The sequence below is a fragment of the Molothrus ater genome, chromosome 18 (assembly GCF_012460135.2).
Source record: "Molothrus ater isolate BHLD 08-10-18 breed brown headed cowbird chromosome 18, BPBGC_Mater_1.1, whole genome shotgun sequence".
Classification (NCBI taxonomy): Eukaryota; Metazoa; Chordata; class Aves; order Passeriformes; family Icteridae; genus Molothrus; species Molothrus ater.
The window spans coordinates 4,241,260-4,264,878 of NC_050495.2; the positions used below are offsets into that span (position 1 = coordinate 4,241,260).

At 43.5% G+C, this 23,619-nt stretch overlaps 3 protein-coding genes across 3 annotated transcripts; 2 read left to right on the plus strand and 1 right to left on the minus strand.

The window, feature by feature from the left end:
- Nucleotides 1-210: 210 nt before the first annotated feature.
- On the plus strand, nt 211-13,304 carry USP30 (ubiquitin specific peptidase 30). Its single transcript, XM_036393118.2, has 12 exons — nt 211-677; nt 1,213-1,398; nt 2,524-2,627; nt 3,697-3,795; nt 4,495-4,537; nt 4,791-4,885; nt 6,045-6,104; nt 7,065-7,151; nt 7,664-7,744; nt 8,545-8,764; nt 9,326-9,446; nt 10,448-13,304. Exons 1-12 carry the CDS (start codon nt 578-580, stop codon nt 10,683-10,685), a joined length of 1,434 nt encoding a protein of 477 aa, XP_036249011.1. The 5' UTR covers nt 211-577; the 3' UTR covers nt 10,686-13,304.
- A 779-nt stretch (nt 13,305-14,083) lies between these two features.
- Nucleotides 14,084-16,761, minus strand: ALKBH2 (alkB homolog 2, alpha-ketoglutarate dependent dioxygenase). Its single transcript, XM_036393121.2, has 3 exons — nt 16,503-16,761; nt 15,695-15,893; nt 14,084-14,841 (listed from the first exon to the last, which is right to left on the minus strand). Exons 1-3 carry the CDS (start codon nt 16,717-16,719, stop codon nt 14,502-14,504), a joined length of 756 nt encoding a protein of 251 aa, XP_036249014.1. The 5' UTR covers nt 16,720-16,761; the 3' UTR covers nt 14,084-14,501.
- Nucleotides 16,762-17,581: 820 nt separating this feature from the next.
- LOC118692933 (uracil-DNA glycosylase-like) lies at nt 17,582-22,008 on the plus strand. Its single transcript, XM_036393119.2, has 6 exons — nt 17,582-17,984; nt 18,062-18,157; nt 18,888-18,985; nt 19,329-19,417; nt 19,736-19,914; nt 20,755-22,008. Exons 1-6 carry the CDS (start codon nt 17,613-17,615, stop codon nt 20,893-20,895), a joined length of 975 nt encoding a protein of 324 aa, XP_036249012.1. The 5' UTR covers nt 17,582-17,612; the 3' UTR covers nt 20,896-22,008.
- The last annotated feature ends 1,611 nt before the right edge of the window (nt 22,009-23,619 follow it).

Consider the following 23,619-nt stretch of genomic DNA (forward strand, 5'->3'; position numbering starts at 1 on the left):
GGCCGCGCGCCCGCGTTCCGGCGCGGCCATGCTGGCGGACGGGCCGGTGCGGCGGCTGCTGCGGGCGGGGGAGGGGGCCAGGTCCGAGGGGAGGGGGCGGCTGCCACCGGAGAGGGTCGGGACGGAGCGGGAAGGGGCTCGGAATGAGCCGGGAGGGTGCCGGGTCCGAGGGCAGGGCTGGCGCGGGTGGGGGGCTCGGGCTGATCGGGGCGAAGCCTCGGCCGAGCGCCTCCTTTCTTCCCTCACCTCCTTCATTTCCCTTTCCCCTTCTTTTCTCCCTTTCCTTTCCTTCTTCCCTTCTCCCCTTCCCTTTTCCTGCTCATTTCCCCTTTCCCATATCCGCATTCTCTTTGCGCTCCTGTTCCCGGGGCAGGCCCGGGGGGCTGCGGGCTCTCGGGGTTCCCGCAGGTCCTGAGCCTGACCCGCTGTTCCCGCAGCTCCTGACCCCTTCCCTTTCCCGTTTTTCCCGCAGCTCCTGACCCCTATTCCCGTTTTCCCCGCAGCTCCTGACCCCTATTCCCGTTATCCCCGCAGCTCCTGACCCTATTCCCGTTTTTCCCGAGGCAGGCACCGAGCCATGCGGAGCTGGGGGGTGCTCGGGGGCGCGGCGGCGGCGCTGGCGGCCGGGATTTATGTCCTGTGGGGCCCCATCAGCGGCAGGAAACGGCGGCGGAGAGGTACCGGGGGCTGGGGTTAATTATATTATATTAATTAATTATATATTAATTAATACATTCATATATGTTAGTTATATAATAATTAGTACATAATACCACCATATATAAATTATATATACACCATATATTAATTATATATACACCATATTATACACACATACACTATATATTAATTATATCTATTATTATATCTATTAATTATATATATTAATTAATATCTAGTACCACCATATATTAGTTACGTATACACCATATATTAATTATATATACACCATAGTAATTATACACATATTACACATATACACCATATTATACAAACATACACCATATTAATTATATATGCACCATATATTAATTATATGGATACTGAAAAAATTTGTGAAATTTTTGGAAGACCAAAAAACAACTGAAACACCACAAACTGAAAACGGAACACACTGAAATTAATTTTTCTGTAATTACACAGCATTCCTACTGAAAACCAGGATGTTTGCCCCGGATTCCGTGGTGGAAACTCTCACAATTCTCTTTGCAGGGCTCGTGCCAGGCCTCCTGAACCTGGGCAACACGTGTTTCATGAATTCCCTGCTGCAGGGCTTGTCCTCCTGCCCCTCCTTCATCAGGTGGCTGGAGGAGTTCACAGCCCAGTACAGGACGGAGCAGGAGCAGCCCCAGGAGCAGCCCCAGCACCTCTCAGTGACTCTGCTGCAGCTCCTCAGAGGTACTGGGACATTTCCTCTTGTGGCAAAGCAAGGGTTAAATGTTTAAGGAGAAGCGTTGTCATTTTTAGGCTCTTTTCCCAAAGAAAGAAGCTCGTGGGGTTTGTATTCCCTGTTTTATTTCCCTCTCTAATTTACAGATTAATTGAAATGCCTTGGGCAAAGCTCAGGCACCTTTCACAGAAGGGTTGAATTCCATAGGATTCAAGAAATTTAGAATTCTATTAAAAAATCTTAGCAAATAATTTAAGCTTTTTTGTTTTCTGCAAGCTTACTATTTTCCTAAAAACCTGTGGCTATTCAACCTCACTTTGCAAGGTTTTGGATATTGAAAATTAAACAAAAATATTATTATAAAAGATAAAATATAAAATAATATGTAAATATGAAATATTATTATAAAATAAATAATATGCTTGTATATAATAAATTCATATGAAAATAAGTTCTGTAAATAGATAAATTAGTAAATAAACAAACTATATAAGTAAATTTATATGTATTAATTATATACAATTATTATTTATATTAATATCTTTATATAATAGGTATTATATAACATACAAAATATTATTAGAAAATATAAATTATAAAATATTAAATATAAAATAAATAATATAATTCTATATAACAAATTTATATAATAAATAAATTATAGAAATAAATTGATAAACTATATAAATAAATTTATATAATAGACATTATATAACATACAAAATATTATTATAAAATATAAAATATATAAATATGAAATTTTCCTATAAAATAAGTAATAGAATTTTATATACATTTATGTAATTTAACTGTAATTTATTTATTTAGATGAATAAACTAATAAATAAATATCTATATAAATAAATTTATATAATAAATATTATGTAAAATACAAAATATTATTGTAAAATATTTAAGATTTTAAGCTCAAGGTGATTAATTTTTCGTCTAAATTAATCTCTGACACCCTCAAGCAACCCCCTGGCTTCCCTCACAGGTTGTTTTTAAAGGAAATTTCTGCCTTGGGACGTTCCTGTGGAAGTGGTGTGAGGCTGGTGGTGCTTTAACCACACAAACCACTGATTTTTCCCCATTTTTGGCTCCTCCTGACACTCTTGCCTTCCCTTCCCCAGCTCTGTCGTGCCAGGAGGTGCCAGAGGACGATGTCCTGGATGCCAGCTGCCTGCTGGAGGTGCTCAGGATGAACAGGTGGCAGATCTCCTCCTTTGAGGAGCAGGTGAGTGCAGCAAGCTGGGAAAACCCCCAGGGCTGGAGGGTCAGACCTGGATCCTGCTCCAAAAACGGATGGGAAACATCCCTGGCTTGGGAATGGGAATGGGGCTTTCAGTGGGCTGGGAGTTCCTCAGGGAATTCCAAACCTTGTCCTTACCAGCAGGGCCAGGAAGATTTAAGCAGGGCAGATCCCTGATTTCTCTCTGGATAATGGATCTGTTCCCATTTTTTTCAGTAATCCTAATTATTTGCAATTTTTGTCAGTATTTCCAATGCACTCCGTCAGTTATCCCACTCCTAAAATATATTCCTGATTTCCAAGGATAGATTTCAATTATGCTTCCCTCAGAATCCAGAAAAAACAGGGATTTGGGAATTCATTTGGGGGCTATTTTTTCCTCCCAAGTGTTTTAGTTTTTTTGTGAGTTTATATGGCCCAGAATGTCTTGAGTACCTTGTGCTGTTAGGGAGCTTTTGGGCACAACAAAATGAATTCAATATAAACATAAATACCATAATAATAATAATAATAATAATAATAATAATAAGAAGAAGAAGAAGAAGAAGAAGAAGTGATAATAGTGATATATAATAGTAATTGTATATAATAATATATATAATAATTATATATATGATATACAATAATTACAATATATTATAATATAAATAATATATCTATATAAAAGTTATATATAATAGTAATTGTATATAGTAGTTATATAAAACTTATATAAAATATAATATATACTGAATATATATAATTGAATAACTATATTTAATACATTTCTTTGGAAACTTTATTTTTCATTATTTATATACTTATATATTTATATATAATATTATATATGATATAATCTAGATTAGACATTTTAGATGTGCTTAAATTTTTATATTTTATATTTTATATTTCTATAAAATTATACATACAAAATTATAAGTATCAATATAAATATAGGCATAAATAGAAATACAAATCCAGGCTCTGAGCTGTAATTTTTCCTGAATTTCCTGTGGAATTCCAGCCTTCCTGGGGTGCTTTTTTGATGCCTTTTTTTCCCTGACTCTGTTTCCAGGATGCCCATGAGCTGTTCCATGTCCTGACCTCTTCCCTGGAGGACGAGCGGGATCGGCAGCCCCGTGTGGCCCATCTGTTTGATGTGCATTCCCTGGAGGTGATCCCACTCATTTTCTTCTCAGAAATTCCTGTCACCTGCCCAGATTCCCAAGGAGAAAGTGTATATTTAGGATATTTTGATTCTGTTCCCAAAGCTGTTCTTTAATCCTTTGATAGGGACTCGTCAATAAGTCAAATTTAAAGAATTCTCAGGTTTTCCAAATAAAATATCTTTGAATTTGCAGTGTTCCTGCTTTCCTGAGGGTTTTGCATCCCTAAATCCATGGGATGTAGGGATTTAATTTAGTTACTCTGATCTGTAGTTCCTACCTGAAAACCTGAAAAAGAGTTGAAAACTGTAAAAAAGGGCATTTCTGGAAGAGTTTTATGGAGGTAAAATAGATCTTATCCTCCAGCTTGCTGATAAACTTGATGCAGATGGAAAATTTTAGGCAAAATCTGGTTTTGCCTAAAATATAGACCAAAAAAAAAAGACAAAATCTCCTATTTTAATACTCTGAGGCAAAGAGTTCTGCAGATTAATGATTCCTTTTTCAAACAATTGTCAATTATAAATTTGTTTTGTACCAGGTTTTTTTTGTTCTTACAAATAAAAAAGAGCCACAATTTTTCTAATGGCAGAAAAGCCAACTAGGGATGAAATAGGAGCACATTTAATACTTCATGTATTAAATTTCTGAATCTTTTCAATGTTGCTGAGGTAGGGTTAATGAAATGTTTTTATCTCCCTCTGTAGCAACCAGAAATAATCCAAAAGCAAATAAGCTGCAGAACAAGAGGTAGGATTTTATCCCTTCTGGATATTCTGAATATTCATAGGGTAGTTTTATTTATTAAAGGGATAATATTAATTGATCTTTGTACTGAACTAAAATAGAAATCAAAAATATGAAGAAGCCTCAATTAATTATTAATCACTGAGACAAAAATGTGCTTTGGATGCATTAATTTTGTAACTGAAGGGCAAAAGTGTGGGATTGGAGTGATGAAAGTGGATGAATGGAAAATCCAAGGACAATTTTTTTGTTGCAGGATCACTTCCCCCTGTGTCCAACCACTGGAAATCTCAGCACCCTTTCCATGGAAGGCTGACCAGCAACATGGTCTGCAAACACTGTGAGCACCAGGTATGGAAATAGATAATAATAATAATAATAATAATAATAATAATAATAATAATAATAATAATAATAATAATAATAATAATAATAATAATAATAATAATAATAATAATAATAATAATAATAATATCTGTGTCATGTGAGGAGGGATTTCCAACACTCAAAGTGCTTCCTGGAACCATCATCCCTTGGTGATGAACAAGGATTTATCCCTAAATAGACTAAAAAAAAATCCATGTGATGCACCTTGTGGGGGTAACAGCTGCTTCATCAACCAGAATAATGGTTGTTTTATTCTATCATTGAATTAACAATTAATTAATTAATAATATTACCTGAAACCCACTCACCTGGCTGAGTTTAGGACTCGCTGCTTGTTCAGCACATTTTGCAAAATCCACTTATCCCAAATAAGGAGATGCAGATAACCTGAACAATGGAAAAAAATACAGAAAATAAACCTCATTTATAGCCCAAACCAAGAAAACATTTGCATTTTATTTCTCCAAACCTCCCAGACAAATTGGAGTGAGGAGGAGGAGGCTGAGCAGAACATTCCTGATGTCCCCTGGCCCAGCTGGGAAACTGAGGGGTTTGGATCCTGCTCCTCCAGGGAATTATGGACAGCACAGGGCACAGGCTCACCTTGGGAGAGCTGGGTTGGATTTTTTGGGGACTGATGATGCCTTGAAGGCTACTTTGAACAGAGGCTACACAGTGTTAAAGAATAAAGTAGATATTTATTAAAAAGGCCTTGACAGGATACACCTTGGGCAGTACAAGAGCTTGGCCAGGCTACACCCAAGATGGTCACGAGTTTTCACCCTTTTTTATAAGTTTTTGTCCGTTTCCATATTGGGGTTAATTGTCCAATTACAACTTCAGGTTATGAAGTCCCATCCTCCCAGTTTGCTCTCCTCAATTTACACTTTTTGAACTTTTGGGGTCTTTTTGTTGTTTACACTTTTTAGAAGCTGCAGCGGTGTCCTTGGTTCTGGGGCTGGAGAAGGATTGCTTTGTCTGACTGAGCTGTGAGGAGAACTTGCTAACACTTTCTGTGAATTGCAGAGTTATATCCTAGTGCAGTGCAGAATGTGGAAAATATGAAAGCTAAAAGTGAAGGCATCACTGACATAAATGCTGGCTCTGGAATGTTCTCTTGCAGAGCCCTGTGAGGTTTGACACCTTTGACAGCCTCTCCCTGAGCATTCCAGCAGCTGTGTGGGTACGTATCCCCCTGCTCCTGATCCTCCCTGCCCTTCCCAGCCCTTCCTCAGGTGCAGGAAACACTCCTGTGCTGCTGCAGGACCTTCTCCCTAACTGGTGTAAGACCTTCTGATGAGCCCAACAAGCAGCAGAACTTGGTGATGCCACCAGAGCTTTCTGTTTCTCCTGGTGGAGAATTTGGTCTTTTCCACAAATTCCACAAATTTGAAGAGCCCAGATCATATCCCAAGGGCTGGGAAGGTGACCTTCAGCTGGCAGTTCACACCTTACCCCATCCAGGCTTTTCCAGGGGGTGAATTCAACTGGGAATTGTTTCTATTTCTTCCTGGCTCTGAAAAACTTCAAAATGACAAAACATTGTGGGTTTTTAGGGCAATATCTGCAGGATATTTTTGGACTGTAAGAGTTTGTTACTTCATGTCTGGTAGTGATTTCTTTCCACAACTCATGGAAATTGTGATTCCTGTTTGCAGAGTGCCCTCCTGGACAGCCAGGATTGAAATCTGGACACATCTTCTGCTCTTTGTGTTTTGTTTTATCCAGTCCTTGGCAGGGCAGGATATGAGGAAGGGCAGCAAAGAGGCCTAAATCCCATTAAAAGCTGTATTTCTCCTATGGAGAGGGCCAGAGAGCATGAAGTGACCCCTGAAGTGCTGGAATGAGAGATAAATAGGAATAGGACAGAAATCTGTGGTTTAAAACCTCACTGAAGGGCTCACACAGGGACTCACTGCTGCTGTTATCAAAAGGCTGCGAAGTTTTTCATGTTTAATCCAGGCTAAAGTAGAATCCCCACAGTTCCACGATCACCCAAAGCCATTTAGTCAGTTCTTTCATGAAATAAATCCGCAGCTCTGTAGTTTTTCTATGGAAGGAATTATTAAAAATCCCTTCCCAAAATCCAGTGAAATGCACCCTAAAATTCCTGCAAATAATTCTGGTTTTTCTTGGCACTCAGGGTCGTCCCATGACACTGGACCATTGCCTCCATCACTTCATCTCCTCAGAGTCTGTCAAGGATGTTGTGTGTGACAACTGCACCAAAGTAGGTCCCTTTGATTCTTGTCACTTTAATTCCTGTCACCTCCCTGCTCAGTTTTGAGCCTGCTGACAAAACCCTGGCTTCACTTTCCACCTCTTTTTTCTTCAGGACTTGGGGAGAGGCTCTGGGATTTCAGATATTTCACAAGGAGTTCTTACCTCATGAAGTATTGGCACTACTTGCTTACTTACTACTTTACTTTACTTACTACTGCTGTTACAAAAATCTACAAATATTTTATTCTGTACTTGCCAGGCATCACCAGGGATAATTATTTTGCTCTGGTATTAAAAATCAATTCTGTTTAAAAATCAGCAGAAGAGGCAAATGAGTGCAGTTCTGAGTGGATGGAGTTCTCTAAATGCTCGTTTCTGCTTGATTTTGGTTTAGAATTTTGACCCTTTAGGAATTCTGAAGAGCATTCCTGGGTGTGATTAATGCACTGAGCATAAACCAGACAATTAACTGCTCCTGTCTGCAGGTGCCTTAATTTTTTTTTTCCCTTTTCATTGCAGATCCAGGCACAAGGAATTCTGAATGGACAGAGCATAGAAAACCAGAGAACAACATTTGTTAAGCAATTAAAATTAGGAAAGGTGAGGCAAAAAAAAACCCTCCAAATCTCCTAAATCCTATCACAGTAACTTCTCTCTTGGAGCTGGTTGTGCCCATTTCTTGCTGCTAGACCACAAACGTTTTATTTCTCAAAGTAAACTCACCTGGCAAATAACTGTGGGCATTGAGGCTTCAACTCAGCAAAACATCCACATTAAACACTTACAGGATGTGAATATTCTCCTGTTATTTAGAAAAAAACACTTAAATGTGAATTTGGCTCTGTGTCATGTCTTAGATTTTACATTAATTTTACATTTGCTCTTCAGTGAGCAAATTGATTTATATTGACAGGGTTTGTAGCATCTTGGCAATTCCCCATTTCAGAGAAATTAAAATATTCTGAACACAGCTGGTGAGTAAACATCAGGTGTGATTTCTTAGAGAAAACTCAGTTTTTTTTGCTCTGTAATCCTGTCATGCAGAGGCCAGCAGGGCAATTAGGAGCCTTAGGTGCCAAAATAATAATAATAATAATAATAATAATAATAATAATAATAATAATAATAATAATAATAATAATAATAATGTACTTCTTGCTACAGCAATGATTTTGAATTTCAGCTCTTTATAACAATTAATGTTTTTGGTTTTCCCCTGTGCAAAGCCATTAATTTTGGGGGATTAGGAGATACCAGGAATATCACAAGAATTATTGTCACATTTTAAGGACAGTGTTGCCACTGAGCTTACACAGAGATAAGGGAAATGCATTTCCTTATTCCCTGGACTTACCAGCTGTTTCTTTCCATGAAAAAATGTGGATTTTCCTGTCCTGAAGCTGCCCCAGTGTTTGTGCATCCACCTGCAAAGGCTGAGCTGGTCAAACCAAGGCACTCCCCTGAAGAGACACGAACACGTCCAGTTCAACGAGTTCCTGGTCATGGACATCTACAAATATCGAGTTCCTGGTCCCAAATCCTGCCAGGAGCAGCTCAGCCAGAAAAACCCTGAGGAGACAACCCCTGGAATAAAGGATGGGAGAGCAGGGAAACCTTCAGGTACCTCCTTTGCCAATAAAATAGTTCAGCTCTTCCTGCATGTCAGGGATCAAACATTCTCTGCAGGATCAAGCCATGAGCGGCATCTTGGTGTGGGGCTCTGCAAAGAGGACAGAAATCCCTTTGCCATTCCCAAATTTACAGTTCAGCTTGGAAAATTTCATTTTGATCCTACTAAATATATATATATTTTTTTTTAAAAAAGGTTAAGTCCAAAGTAGTGTTGAACTTGGGATGTCCCAGGGTTTTTCTTGTTAGAGATCTCTTCCAAGGCCTCAGGACAAGCAGAGAGGGAATGCTGGGAATGGTGAATTCTTCAAAAACAGTTGGAAAATCCAGCAGTAGAAGTCTGTCCTTAGGCAGCTGAATATTCCTTTAATTGGGATTTTGGACACATGGCAATTTCCATATTTGTCATGTAAAATTAATTTGAATAAAATATCCATTGCCTTGGATGTAAAAATCAGTAAAATACCTTCATATCCCATGTTGAGGAGCAGAGATTCTGTTCTTAGCAACAGCATTCAAATTAAATCCCTGAATTTCTCCTTCTTCTGGCAGATGCAGAACAACCAGCTGGTACCAAACCTCTCTTCATGAATGGTGCCTCCTCTTCTTCCTCCTCTCCCTCATTTTTAATGTCCCCAGCAACTTTCCCACTTGCTGCATTCCCTGAGTGCAGGTAAGTTAGAGATTTATACCCTGTCTGTTCAATTCTGTCCTTCAAATTGTCTCCTTTTCTTCTGTCCTTGTCCTTCTGCTGATAATCCTTTTCTGTAGAATTCCAGAATGGTTTAGGTTGGTAGGGAACTTAGAGACCATCCAGTGCAGGCCCCTTCCCATGGGCAGTGACACCTTCTACTATCCCAGGTGACTCCAAACCCCATCCAGCCTGTCCTTGAGTACTTCCAGGGATGGAGCAGCAGGTTTGAATCCCGTAATCCCAGAATGGTTTGGGTTGAAAGGAGACTTGGAGATGCCATTGGCAGGGACACCTTCCACTATCCCAGGCTGCTCCAAACCCTGTCCAACCTGGCCTTGGACACTTATGTCACTATAGAGCGTGACATGGTGCAAAGCACCAAGACTCCATCAGAAGGGTGCTCAAGAGAGATTTATTAGAGCAACATGTTGCCTTTATAGTTTTTCAAGATACTTACATTTACTTAACAGACACATTCACTGCCCATTGGTCATAAGAAAGAAACAAATTCTCAATAGGTGAACAAGGAGCCATGTCATTCTGTGAGCCAGCTGGAGTCTGTATTTTAACTTTCTCTCTTCCATCATGTTGTCATGGGGATAGCCTTGGTGTCTTCCTCGAGAGAGATACAGGGCTTTCCTTATCTTTAGGAAGCCTTTGCTGGCTCACAAGAACAGCACAAAATGCCTTCCCTACACACTTCCAGGGATGGAGCAGCAGGAAAAAGCAGTTTGGATCACAAAATGATTTGGATTGGAAGGGAACTTTGAGATGATCCCATCCCACCACTTACCAAGGGCAGGGACACCTTCCATTAGAGCAGGGACGGAGCAGCCGCACAGGGAGCCACGCCCTTGCTCCAGGCAGGAACTGTGGCTGCTCTGGCGTGTGTGTGTGTGTGTGTGTGTGTGTGTGTGTGTGTGTGTGTGTGTGTGTGTGTGTGTGTGTGTGTGCGGCCAGGCTGACTCGTGTCCCCGCAGGGCCCCGCTGTACCTGTACCGCCTGATGGCCGTGGTGGTGCACCACGGGGACATGCACTCGGGACACTTCGTCACCTTCCGGCGCGCGCCGGGCGCCCGCGGCAGCCAGTGGCTCTGGATCTCGGACGAGTCCGTGCGCAGGGCCAGCCTGCACGAGGTGCTGGCAGCCAGCGCCTACCTGCTGTTCTACGAGCGTGTGCACGGCCGGGGCCAGCCCCAGAGCCCGGCCCAGAGCTGAGCCAGCGCTGCCGGGATGGTCCCAGCCCCTGGGATGGTCCCAGCCCTCAGGATCACCCCAGCCCCTGGGATGGTCCCAGCCCTCAGATGGAGCCTCTCCATTATGCAAACCTCCCCCTCTCCAGGCTCCCTTGCCGCTGGGGGCAGCTGGGAGTTGTGGTTTGTACCCAGATCCTGCTGTCCCAGCACCGTGCAGCCCCAGGTGTGTGTTTGAGAAGTGTTTTCTGCCTGTGCCAAGGCTCTGTTCCATGTCCTGACACCGCACTTTTCCCACGGAGATGCTTTATCCCACACATTTCACTTCCCAAGGGGGAGCCCTGGAAAGGGTTGATGTCAAGCTGCTGTTGAGGAGCCCCTCCCCATCCCAATTCCTCCCCTGGCACCTCTCCACGATGCACCAGCCCCTCCAGGTTCCCTTCCCGTGGCAATGGCTGGGAATTGTGTTTTGTACCAAAATTCCCAGAGCTGTTCCAGCCCCAAGCGTTTGTTGAGCAGCCTTTGTCTGTCAGGCAGGGATTTTATCATACCAAGGCTCTACTGCCAATGTTTCCCAGTGGGGAGCCCTGGGAGGGGGTGATGGGAAGCTGCTGTTGGCAATGATTTAAGACACAAAGTGCCTTGAGCTTCCCTGAGCAGCTGCATTGCCACTGGCCCAGCCCTCTGCACACCCACTGTGTCCTGGGAATGCCTCACACCCATGGGATGAACCCATGGAGTCCCATTTCTCCTGACCCATCAAGTCAAGGCATCTCCACAAACTGCCCCCATCCAAAAGATTTCCCTGGTCACACAATTTTCCTCCCACTTTATAATATAAAGTCCTTCTCCTGATCTAAATTGCTTTATCCAGGAGATAATTTTGTATCTATTAAGAGCTGAAACTTTAATTTATTGCTCCATACCTTTGGAATCTAGCTGGAATCAGCACATGGAAGTGTTTGCTAGTGCTCAGTGTTGTCATTTCCTTCAGCACTGTTGAATCCAGTTGTTTTGTAGCATCAACTACAACTTTTAATGCTGTGATTTCCAAGCTGCTGTAACTGTTCTAGACTTGCCCTTCCCATTTTATTGCTGGGATCTGCTATTCCCAGCATTGGGATCCATGCTCCTGGCTTGCAGCTCAGCTGTAGAGCAGCCCCTGGCCTTGTTAAATGGAATATGAACAAGAGGGCCAGGACTGGTGGGCACTTACTGGTCTCATGAAGAAATCTGGGAATCCTGCATCAGCTCCAGGCTGCCCTGTAAATAGAAATAAGGGGAATTCTGCTGCTCTGGATTGTTTGATGTGCAAAAAAAAAAAAAATAAAAATCCCAAAGCACAGAGGGAGAAGCAGCAAAAATCCTCCTTTAAAAACCTGCTTTTAAATGACCAGGAATAAAATATGTAGGTTGTTTTTAGCTCTTTTCTGTCCTTGTAAGCTTGGAGGAGAAAAATCCCTCATCAGACAAGCTTTTTTTCAGTGTGAAGTTTTCAAAGAACAACTGTCTTAAATAGTTGTTTTTTTAGGGCAACTTTGTACCTCATGAATTCATAGTGCTGCCCAAAGCTCGGGGGTGTTCACACTTCCTCAGGAGAGGCTCCAAACCAGCCAAAGCAGGAGTGGTAAAATGGGTGGATATGCAAAATTATTTACACAACTCATCATTCCAGAGTCTGGAGCACAGTTCCTGGCCCAGGTAATGCTCATAGTACATAAATATTGATAAATCCACTGCTGGACTGGGACCTGGTTCCTGGTTGTGCTGCACGAGCAGTAGCTTGGTTTTAACCTGCTTTAATTTACAGAAAACCAAGAAAACAAACAAACAAAAAAAACCTTGAAGGATGCAAAATGCCAAAAATTTGCTCTGGCCACTGAAGGGAGAGCTGACAGACTGGAGAAGGAGCCAGCCCTCCCATCTAAAATCATCACCCCAACATCTCCCTCCAGCACATCTGCCCCTGCACCTCAGAACTGAAACCATTTCCAGTGCCAGCAGTGGCTGTCCTGCATTCTCCAGGCTCAATGCTCTGCTTAGGGGTTTTTCCTGGATTTGGGGGTTTCTCTTGGATTTGGGGGTTCAGCTGAGCAGCCTCTTGGTTGTGCTGGAGGAGGGGCAGAGGACACGCACACTATGGACTGAAACCTGAAATCTGGCAGCTGGGACCAGCAGGTTTTCTTTGCCAAGAGCTGTTCCCCTGGGCTGTGGACTGACTCTGAATCTCCCTCAAGGGCTATCAAGGGGAGGGTTGAGCCTTTTTTCTGGCTTTGCTTGGTGGGGAGGAGTAAATGAGCTTGGCTTAACCCTCAGGTGAGGAAGGGAGCAAAGCCCAGCACCTCAGTCCTGGCCCTGAGCTGTGCCAGGTCCTGCCAGCCCCCTGTGAGCTGGGGATCTGTGCAGGGCTTTGGGAGCTCATCCTCCCCTCTGGAGGTCACTGGGATCTGTCTTTCCAGAGGTCACAGAATTCTGTTTTCCAGCCAAACCTCCCCTCTGGAGGTCACTGGGATCTGTTTTCCAGCCAAACTTCCCATCTGGGAGGGCTCTGTGCAGCCACAAGGCTCAAACTCTGGTACTCATCCCTCCCAAGCTGCCATGGTGGAGAAGATGTTAATAAATTGTAAAGAATTAAGAGCTCCAAGATGACATTTCTGTGTTTGGATTATTCTTGTCTTATTTTGTGTGTTAATTTAAAAATGTCTGTTCCAGTCCAAGCACTGCACTGCTGTTTGAAGTTGCTTTTTTTTTTCCACTTCAGGGTATTTTTGTAACTGTACAGTAGCAATAAAAGAACAAACTTGGTAGAAAAATCAGTGTGGGAATGTCTTGAAACAAGCACCAAGCTGGGAGCCAAAGGGCTTGAAACAACACTTCACAAGCCCTGGATAAGAAAGATTTCCAAGCTCCACAGAGCATCTCAGAGTGGCAGAGGGTGGGAAGTACCAGGCCTTAATTCCATAGGAATAATGGCCCCACCACTGAAGGCCAGAGCCCAAATTCCAGTGGCTGTAGCCAGGTTACACAGGATTGGTAACCTGGTTCCCATTCTCACCCAGAACTTACCATTCCTTGATGGTTCAAAATCTCTTGGGGACTGGACAGAATTCCCTCCTTTCCAGCAGGATTCCCTGTGGGTGTGGGAGGTGGTGGCTTTCAGGCAGTCAGGAGAAGATCCCTAGGGATAATTATTTAGGAAAATAAACTCTCAGAGTGACAGCCTTCCAATGGAGATGGGACCAACCCAGTTATTCCCCACAAGGGCGTTTTTTGCTGCCTGGTTTTTAAAGGACCTGAGAGAGGGAAAATCTTGTGCTTCTTCTGCAAGAGGAGCCTCCCTCAGGAGCAGAGGAATTGAAGCAGACAGGAGTGAAACATCCAGCCACACCCAGTCCTCACACCCCAGCACTCCCCTTCTTCATGTCAGGCTCATTTTGCTTTTATTTTAATTTAAAAAAGCCCAAGCAAACCAGAGCTCATTGACAGAAAGTGCCACCTGTAGAATATCAGCTTTAAATAACCCCAGCTTGTGGCTCACAGTGTTTATAAACTGCTGCCTCCAGGCCACAGAGCATTTCCATCTTCTTGGAACACTGCTTAGATAAAGATCAGCTGAGAAGAAACTTCTCCCCTAGCAAAACAAGGGGAACAATCAGCAAAAATAGGGATCAGCAGGACCAGAACAACAATTCCCAGAGGGAAGAACCTTGCCATTGAAATCAGTGGTCACAGGTTTCAGCAGCAAAATTATTAAATTTTGTCCATTAGGTGATGGACCCGGGGTGAATCCAGAATTCACCTGCTGGAATAGATGAATCCACAGTTCCAGCAGGAACTAAATTCACTTCTCAGAGCCCAAAGGCCCCCCTGGCTGAACATTTCCCCTCCTGGAGACGGGCAGGACGTTCCTGAAGGTGAGGTTGACCCTGGGGGCCAGCACCCTCCTGCGTGGGGGCAGGCTGTGGTACCAGTGCACGTTGGTGGGGTGCTTCATGAGGAGCAGGCTGCCGTGGGCCAGCTGCAGGCAGATCCTCCCCGGGCCCCGAGCCCCGGCCCGGCCCCGGCGCCGGAACACGAAATCCCGGCAGGCTCCGAAGGACACCGAGGCGATGGGGCTGAGCGGAACCAGCTCCTTCTCGTCGTCACGGTGCTCCCCGATGTGGTCCAGGCCGTCTTTATACCTGGGAATTAACTCTGGGTTGGTCATTGATTTAATTTTAATCATTAAATTAATTATTATCAATTTAATAATTATAATTAAATTAATATTTAATTATATTTCTGAGTTACATGTATTATTCTATATATAATTTTATATTATAAATATATATTAATTTTATACTTAATTATGTTTTTATTTCCGATATATTTTATATTTATAATTTTATATAGTTACATATTTATATCTTATATTTGTATATTTATATATTATAAATATATAAACTTAATTTTTTATATTTAACTCTATACTTAATTATATATTTTTATTTGTAATATATTTGTATTTTATATTTATATATTTTGTATATGTTAATTTTACATTTTATATTGAATTTTATACTTAATTATATAATATATAATTATATACTGTATATAATTAATTAATTAATAATAGATAATTTAAATTACTTTAATAATTTATTTCATTAATAATTATCAATTCTTAAATTAATTATTTAAGAATAATTAACTTATAGTGCTGCATTCCAAACTTCTTGTTTATCTTTCTACTTTTATATTTTCTATATTTTAAACTCTAAAATTCTCAACTTCCTTTTCCTTAATTTAAACTTAGATTTACTTAGTTTTATTAGTGTCTCTGCTTTAAACCACAAATCCACATTCTTGCTTCTAGCACTTAAGTTTGGAAGCATTTTCCTAAGGTCTTAAATTCTGTGTTTAATTCTAAGCTTTAACTTACAGGCCTAAATCCCTGAGAGTTGCCTGCATTTCAGATTCCAACATATAAATTTGGGGGTTATTTTGTTATATCTGAAGAAAAAGCTGCTGGGTGCAGCTGGGAAGTGGCTGTACCTGTTGATGAGGACGAAGTTGAAGGTGTGTCCTGTCTCTGAGGTGACGCGCTCCCGGATCCGGGTCAGCACCGGGATCCAGGGCTTGGGGTGGAACGTGACCCCTGAGTAAGTGTAGGACAGGCCAGGGTCTCCATAGGTCACCTTCTTCCTGGGAATCTTGTGCCACGTGCCAAACACCTGCAGCTTTGTCATCTCATCTGGGAGAAAGATCAAACCTGGGTTTGTATTGTGTCTGAACAGTCCAGGATTCTCCTGGATCTGCAGCTTCTGGGAATCTCCAAATAGGAACGAGGAGGCTCATGTCAAGCCAAAAGCTGTCATCCCTGCTCCCAGGGTTTGTGTCCCAGCAAAGCTGGACTCTGTCTTGTCCTCCCCCATCACATCCCTCAACCACTGCATCTCCAAAAAATTCCAGTCACCATTGCAGGATTATCCCTCGACAAACATTTCCAGCCCAGCAAAACCAACTCTGCGGGGTCAGACCTGTGTCCCTTGGCTTCTCAGGGCCGCCTTGTGCCAACACCAGGTGGCTGCAGGAACCGCCCAGTGCCCACCAGCAGTGCCCAGGCCCTGGGAACTTCCCTGGGACCCACCTGGGTGGGTTGGGCAGGGAAATGCTTCACGGGGAAGGGGGATAATGAGGGGAATACAGCTGGATATAGAAAGGTTGAGGGTGGAAAGGACCAGTGGGGGTCATCCAGGCTACCCTCCTGCCCAAGCAGGGTCTCCAAGAGCTCTGTCCAGGCTCTTCGGGAGGCCTCCCTGGACAGCCCGTGCTGCAGCACGCTCACAGGGCAGGAATATACCTTCGAAATACTCCACCTCCTTCCCCAGCTCCTGGAAGATCTCGTCCGCCTCGGCCTTGCCGAAGAGGATGCGGTAATCACAGCTGAGCCCCTCGGCGCGGATCTCCCGCGGCGGCGGCCGCTCCGGGCCAGGCTTCTCCAGCCGCGGCCTCTTCCCGCCGCTGCCGCCGCCATCCCCCGCCGGCCCGCGGGGCAGTTTGACCACGAACGCGTCCATGGGCGGACCCGGGACCGGGAGCGATGCCCGGGAGTGAAGGAACGGGAGCCGCGATCCCGCGGGAAATGGGTGCACGCGAAGCCCCGCCCCCTCTCCAGCTGGCCACGCCCCGGAGCGCACGCGCGCGGTTTTAGCGCCAAATCCGAGTCCCGCCCCCCCCCTCCGTTCCGCGCCGCTGCCGCCCCTCACTCAGCCCCGGCCGCCCTCGCTCGCTGCCTGCCCCGCTCCGCTGCAGCCATGATCGGGCAGAGGACGCTGCACTCCTTCTTCAGCCCCGTGCCGGCTAAGAAGCGCGGGCGCTCCCCGGAGCCGGGTAGCGATTCTGAGGTAGCGGTCGGGGGTCTGAGGGGGCCCGCGGCTCCGGAGAAGGGGAGAGCGGAGGGAGGAGAGGGGTCTGGTGGCGGCATGTCTGTGCCTGGCTCTGTATGGCGCTCTGAGAGGGCTGGGGGCGCTGCCGGCCATTTCTGAGAGGAGTTTGGGGGGGAGTGTGGGTGGGGGGGGCACAATTTCCAAACTCCCGCGCCTCTCCACGCGTGGTTGAGCTGCCAATCAAGCAGCCACGCTCCGCTGCCGCCCAATGGACGCTGAGCCCCTCCGTGACGTCACAGTTACTAGGTGAAAACCTCTCCTCCAGCCGCGGCGAGCCAGTGGAGAGACGCGGGCTTTATTCCCGGTGACCAATAGCGAGCGGGCGTTTGTGCTCTCTGCTGCGGGCGGCCAATGGGGGCACGTTTTGTATTTTGCCGCGCAACCGCCGCGTGCGGCGGGGCCGCCCCTTGGGCGGGGCGTGTCCCGCCATGGCCGCGCGTTGTGCAGGCATGGCCGGTGCCGCCGTGGCCGCGCGTTGTGCAGCTATGGCCGGTGCCGCCGTGGCCGTGGCCGCGCGTTCTGCCATGGCTGGTTCCGCCGCCGCCGTGGCCGCGCGTTGTGCAGCCGTGGCCGGTGCCGCCGTGGCCGCGCCGCTCTCCCGCCCCGGGCCGCTCCTCCGCCCCAGGCTGCACTCCCGCATCAGGCTGTCCCCGCTGCCCTCCCGCACCCTCCGCAGCCACCCCCCTGCCCGCTGCTTCCAGGTGAGCGCCGCCAAGAAGGCGAAGGAATCCGGCGGTAACGCGAGCCAAGCGCTGAGCGCGGAGCAGCAGGAGCGCATCCGCAAGAACAAGGAGGCGGCGCGGCAGCTGCTGGCGGAGCGGAACGTGCCCCCGGGCTTCGGCGACAGCTGGCGGCGGCAGCTGGCCGGGGAGTTCTCCAAGCCCTATTTCGTGGAGGTGAGCGGCATTCCCCGATCCCCCCCCACCGCCCCGAGCGGCCGCTGAGCCCCTCTGAGCCCCCGCTGCTCCCGCAGCTGATGGCGTTCGTGGCCGAGGAGAGGAAGCGCTACACGGTGTATCCGCCCCCCGAGCAGGTCTTCACCTGGACGCAGATGTGCGACATCTGGGATGTGAGTAGGGCCATGGTGTGGGGGTCTCTGAGCCGGTCAGGGCAGTTTAAAACCCTGGAGGTGCAGGGTGGGTGCACAGACTCGTTCCTTACGTGTTTTGTCCCTTAAACTTGGATCCCATGGGATGGGGATGTTGTTGTTTGGCTCACCTAACTCACAAATCCACCCTTCGCTTTCATGTCTGCTAAGAAACCGTGATTTTATGGTTTTATTACCCTCACGAGCCACTGAACATCCTCTGGTTCTTTTGATCTTTTTTCTGGTGTTAACAGCTTAACCTAGCTCATAGCTTTTTGATCTTGCACATCTCTTGTTCTTAAGGACTATTAAAGAAAATAAGACAACACAAGGTAGTGTTATTTCCAATAAAAGCTGTCAAGAATATCACAGCAAGTGTGGCATAAAGCTAAAATGGGATGAAACTTACTTGGAATATAACAAGGTGGTTTTTTGTGACTGTGAAAATGTTGGTCTTCTGCTCTCAGATTGTACTAGTTATATTCATTATTTTGGCAGCAAAGCCATAGGAATATTAATCCCTAGTGTTAGGTGGGCTCTGTGCTCTTTAGCAATGAGATATCTGGGGTTTAACTTCAGTTTCTTGGAGGGGTTGGTTTGTGGCAATTTTTGTCTCTATTTTAGGATAAAGCTCGTTTATAAACCTTTTTTTCCTCACTCTCTGGGGAATAATACTGATTACAATTCAGTGCTAACCAAGGTCTGCTTTCAGGTAAAGGTTGTTATTTTGGGACAAGATCCATACCATGGACCTAAGCAAGCTCATGGGCTCTGCTTCAGTGTCCAGAAACCTGTTCCACCTCCCCCCAGGTATGAACATTTACAAAATCCCTTTTGTTATTTAATGATTTGCAGTTCTGTGGTGCTCAGGGCTGGGCAAATTGATGTGAAGTGGTTTGCAACTACTTAAATCTGAGTTGTGCATCACCTGGAAGGATAATTCTGTGTAGTTTTGGTGATATTCTGGGTGTAAATTTTCATTTCCAGTCTCATTAAAGCTTCCAGGCAGACACACAGAGTCCCTGCCTCTGCAAATGGCTTTATTATCTCAAATAATAAGCTTAAAATCAATGCTCTTCTTGCCCGCTTAGAGCAATAAGTGGTGCTGCTTGCTCTTGTCATATTACAAATCTTCTGCTGGTTTGGTTTGCAGCTTGGAGAATATTTACAAGGAGCTCTCTGAGGACATTGAGGGCTTCACCCACCCTGGCCATGGGGACCTGACGGGCTGGGCCAAGCAAGGTGAGCTCAGAGACACTCAGTGATGTGCCCCCTGTGGAGCAGGAAAGAATCTTATCCAAACACCAGCCCTGTGGCTGGAAATAATCCACCTGTGGGAGAGAAAATCACTTCTGAGTGCCTTAAAATGAAAATTTGCTTCAGCCGGAAAAAAAAGAAGTTTGGATCCCAGAATGGTTTGGGTTGGAAAGGAGCTTCAAGCTTATCCAAGGGACACCTTCCACTCTCCCAGGTTGCTCAGAGCTCCCTCCAGCCCGGCCTTGGGCAGTGCAGGGATGGATTAACCCTTGTTTCACCCTCTGGGGGTGCTTTGTTTGCCAGGGGTGCTCCTGCTCAACGCGGTGCTGACGGTTCGGGCTCACCAGGCCACGTCCCACAAGGAGAGGGGCTGGGAGCAGTTCACAGATGCTGTGGTGTCCTGGCTCAACAAGAACCTGCACGGGCTCGTCTTCATGCTCTGGGGAGCCTATGCCCAGAGGAAAGGCAGCTCCATCGACAGGGTACACCTCCTTCTCCTCAGCCCTTCCCTCTCCCTGCTTTTCCCTGCGGGTTGGTGGACACTAGAGGGCACTTCCCTTACAGAATTGGGAATTTTTCCTGCCTGAACTCTGTCAGATCGAGCTCTGCTTCTGCTCCAGCTTAGCCTTTGCCAGAATTAAGCAAGAAAAGTGGAGTAAGTGTAAGCTCCTGTTGTCAGCAGTGTCCCACAAGGACAGAGCTGTTTTGTCCTAGCTGAGGGCTCATGAATCAATATGAAATCTGCTGGTGGCTTGACAGCAATTGGGAAATGCCAGGGTATTTGTGGCTTTGCTTAGTGGGACAGAAGTCTTGGTCCTTGTGGCTGGATCTTTGGGTCTCAGGCTGGAGCAGGAGGGCGTGTAAGAGGAGATCACGCCTGCCCAGGAGGAGGAAAAGGAGGAATGGGGATAAATCACCTGTCCTGGAGCAGGAAAAGGAGGAATGGGGGTAAATCACACCTGTCCTGGAGCAGGAATGGGGGTAAATCACACCTGCCCTGGAGGAGAAGAAATTGGAGTAAATCACACCTGCCCTGGAGCAGGAGGAGCAGGAATGGGGCTAAATCACCTGTCCTGGAGCAGGAATGGGTGTAAATCACTCCTGCCCTGGAGCAGTAGGAGAAGGAATATGGGTAAATCACACCTGCCCTGGATCAGGAGTAGGAATGGGGCTAAATCAGCTGTCCTGGAGGAGGAGGAATGGGGGTAAATCACCTGCCCTGGAGCAGAAAGAGCAGGGCTGGGGGTAAATCACAGCTGCCCTGGAGCAGGAGCAGCCCAAAGCCTGCAAATCAAACAAGTGGTTTCCTCTGCTGTCCCCAGAAGCGTCACCACGTCCTGCAGACGGTTCATCCCTCACCCCTCTCTGTCAACAGAGGGTTCTTTGGCTGCCGGCACTTCTCCAAGACCAATGAATTCCTCAAGAAATCTGGGAAGAAGCCTATTGACTGGAAAGCACTCTGAGCAGGGGCTGAGGCTTGGGAGCAGCCCCTGGGCCATTTCTGAGAAACTCCTGCTGACCTGAGAATTGCTCTTTGAGTGTTGATCAAATTCCAGACTTTCTGAGATGGTTCTAGTTTTGTTTGAAATGTTTATTTTCTGAGAGCAAGTGGGAGTGTTTGATGGAACAAATCTTAGCCTGGTTTGAAGCAAAGACCCCAGACACCAGAGTTCTGTATTAATTTGTGGTCTTTGTGGCAATGGGAATTTAGTTTCAGACTCTGGTGAAGGGATGTCAGTTCTTACCGAGCTGCTCAGCTTTTGTGCATGCTCTGCTTCCTCCATCCCCCACAAATCCAGTTTGCCTATTTAGGGGGAATGGAGCTGTCTCCATGGGTGGAAAAGGCTTTTGGTTTTAGCTTTTTGCTACAGATTTATTACAAAAATAGCTTCTGAAGGCTGTAAAGAAAATACAGGGTCAGGAGCGTTGCTTGGTGTATCCATGATCCCAAGAATTTGGGATAAATCCTCTGTTCAGCCACAGGGAGGCTGTGACCAAGACCCTTGGTAATGCTTTTGAATTTTTTGTTGGCATTTAGACAGGAAAATCAAAAGGTTTTAGATTCTTCCCGAGTGTGGAATCACCTGGATGACAGGTGACTGGTGAGCTGTGCTGAGCAAGGACCTGGGGGTATTTGCTGATGGCAGCAGCAAAGGTTTGTTCATTGACATCTCCCAATTCAGGGACTGACAGCTGCAAATTACTCCAGATCTTTTTCAGATCTTAAAAGAGGGAACTTTGTGCTTTGCCACTTGGGAGGAAATTCAAGTTTCCACCTACTGTTGGCAAGAACTGTTAGGATTTCCAGGAGGGAGAGGTGTTGACTTCCTACTCCTGGGTTTCCAGCCCATCTTTGACTTTGTAATTACTTTAATGGAAGTGAAAAGCCCTTTTGGTTTTTTTTTGAAATGACACCAGTTTTTATAGAATATCCTTGTTACCCTTCCTCTGGTGTTCTCTCTGAGCTGACACTATCACCAGTGAATTTACACTGGCTGTGGCCTTGCTGTATATGTTTGCTTGGGTTTTTTTCCCCCAGTGTGTTTTTTAAAATAAAAATGACTTTGTTTACATGATCTTGCATTGGTATTTTAGCTCGGGCAGGGAGGGGGGTTGGAATGGGGAGTCCCTGTTCCCCCCAAGGAGCCAAAGCCATGAGCATGTCCTTGTCCTCGTCCCCGTGACCAGGCACAGGGCCAGGGCACCTTTGTCCCCCAAGGATCGGGTGTCCCCCTCCCTCCCTCCACCCTCATCTCCGGCAGAAGTTTTCCAGACACGTTAGCAGGGAAATATTTCTGCACAGCTGTCATAAAACTGCCGTAAAGCGCGACTGTCGTAAAAAAAATTAAAAATAAAAATTAAATAAAAATAAAATTAGAAAACTAAAATAAATACTTTAAAAATAGAAAACTTAGAAATCAAAATTAAATAAAAAACAATTAAAAAATAAAATGAAAAGCTTTAAAAATCGAAAAATTAGAAATAAAAATTAAATAAAAATAAAATTAGAAAAATAAAATGAAAAGCTTTAAAAATCGAAAAATTAGAAATAAAAATTAAATAAAAAATAAAATTAGAAAAATAAAATGAAAAGCTTTAAAAATAGAAAAATTAGAAATAAAAATTAAATAAAAAATAAAATTAGAAAAATAAAATGAAAAGCTTTAAAAATAGAAAAATTTAAAATAACATTAAATAAAAAATAAAAATTAGAAAAATTAAGTACTTTAAAGATAGAAAAATTAGAAATAAAAATTTAAAAAATAAAAATAGAAAAATAAAATGAAAAGCTTTAAAATTAGAAAAATTGAAAATAAATGTTAAAAATAAAAACAGAAAAATAAAATGAAAAGCTTTAAAGATAGAAAAATTAAAAATAAACATTAAATAAAAAATAAAATTAAAAAAAAATGAAAAGCTTTAAAAATAGAAAAATTAAAAATAAGCAAATAAAAATAATATTAGAGAAATAAAATTAAAAGCTTTAAAAATAGAATAAGTTAAAAATAAACATTAAATGAAAAATAAAATTGGAAAAATAAAATTAAAAGCTTTAAAAATAGAAAAATTAAAAATAAAATTTAAATTTAAAAAATTAGAAAAATAAAATGAAAATCTTAAAAAATAGAAAAATTAAAAATAAACATTAAATAAAAACTAAAATTAGAAAAATACAATAAATACTTTAAAAATAGAAAAATTAGAAATAAAAATGAAATAAAAAATAAAAATTGAAAAATAAAAGGAAAAGCTTTAAAATAGAAAAAAATTAAAAAAAAATTTAAAAAAATGAAAAAAAATAGAAAAATTAGAAATAAAAATTAAACAAAAAATAAAATCAGAAAAATAATATGAAAAGGTTTAAAAATAGAAAAATTAAAAATAAACATTAAATAAAAAATAAAAATTAGAAAAATAAAATGAAAAGCTTTTTAAATGGAAAAACAAAAAATTAAAAAATTAAAAACTTTAAAAATAGAAAAATTAAAAATAAAAATTAAATAAAAATAAAATCAGAAAAATAATATGAAAAGCTTTAAAAATAGAAAAATTAAAAAAAAATTTAAATAAAGAAAATTAGAAAAATAAAATGAAAAGCTTTAAAATAGAAAAATTTTTAAAAAATCAAATAAAGAAAATTAGAAAAATAAAATGAAAATCTTAAAAACTAGAAAAATTAAAAATAA

What these genes read in the sequence shown, in the direction of transcription:
- LOC118692933 (XM_036393119.2), top strand. Translation starts at nt 17,613, where the DNA reads ATGGCTGGTTCCGCCGCCGCCGTGGCCGCGCGTTGTGCAGCCGTGGCC. An exon ending in CCAAGCCCTATTTCGTGGAG is followed by an intron (nt 17,985 to 18,061) that starts GTGAGCGGCATT and finishes CTGCTCCCGCAG; the next exon opens with CTGATGGCGTTCGTGGCCGA. An exon ending in GACGGGCTGGGCCAAGCAAG is followed by an intron (nt 19,418 to 19,735) that starts GTGAGCTCAGAG and finishes TTTGTTTGCCAG; the next exon opens with GGGTGCTCCTGCTCAACGCG.
- ALKBH2 (XM_036393121.2), bottom strand. Translation starts at nt 16,719, where the DNA reads ATGGACGCGTTCGTGGTCAAACTGCCCCGCGGGCCGGCGGGGGATGGC. An exon ending in GGAGGTGGAGTATTTCGAAG is followed by an intron (nt 15,894 to 16,502) that starts GTATATTCCTGC and finishes TCTTTCTCCCAG; the next exon opens with ATGAGATGACAAAGCTGCAG. An exon ending in AACTTCGTCCTCATCAACAG is followed by an intron (nt 14,842 to 15,694) that starts GTACAGCCACTT and finishes GTTAATTCCCAG; the next exon opens with GTATAAAGACGGCCTGGACC.
- USP30 (XM_036393118.2), top strand. Translation starts at nt 578, where the DNA reads ATGCGGAGCTGGGGGGTGCTCGGGGGCGCGGCGGCGGCGCTGGCGGCC. An exon ending in GCATTCCAGCAGCTGTGTGG is followed by an intron (nt 6,105 to 7,064) that starts GTACGTATCCCC and finishes CTTGGCACTCAG; the next exon opens with GGTCGTCCCATGACACTGGA. An exon ending in GCTGCATTCCCTGAGTGCAG is followed by an intron (nt 9,447 to 10,447) that starts GTAAGTTAGAGA and finishes GTGTCCCCGCAG; the next exon opens with GGCCCCGCTGTACCTGTACC.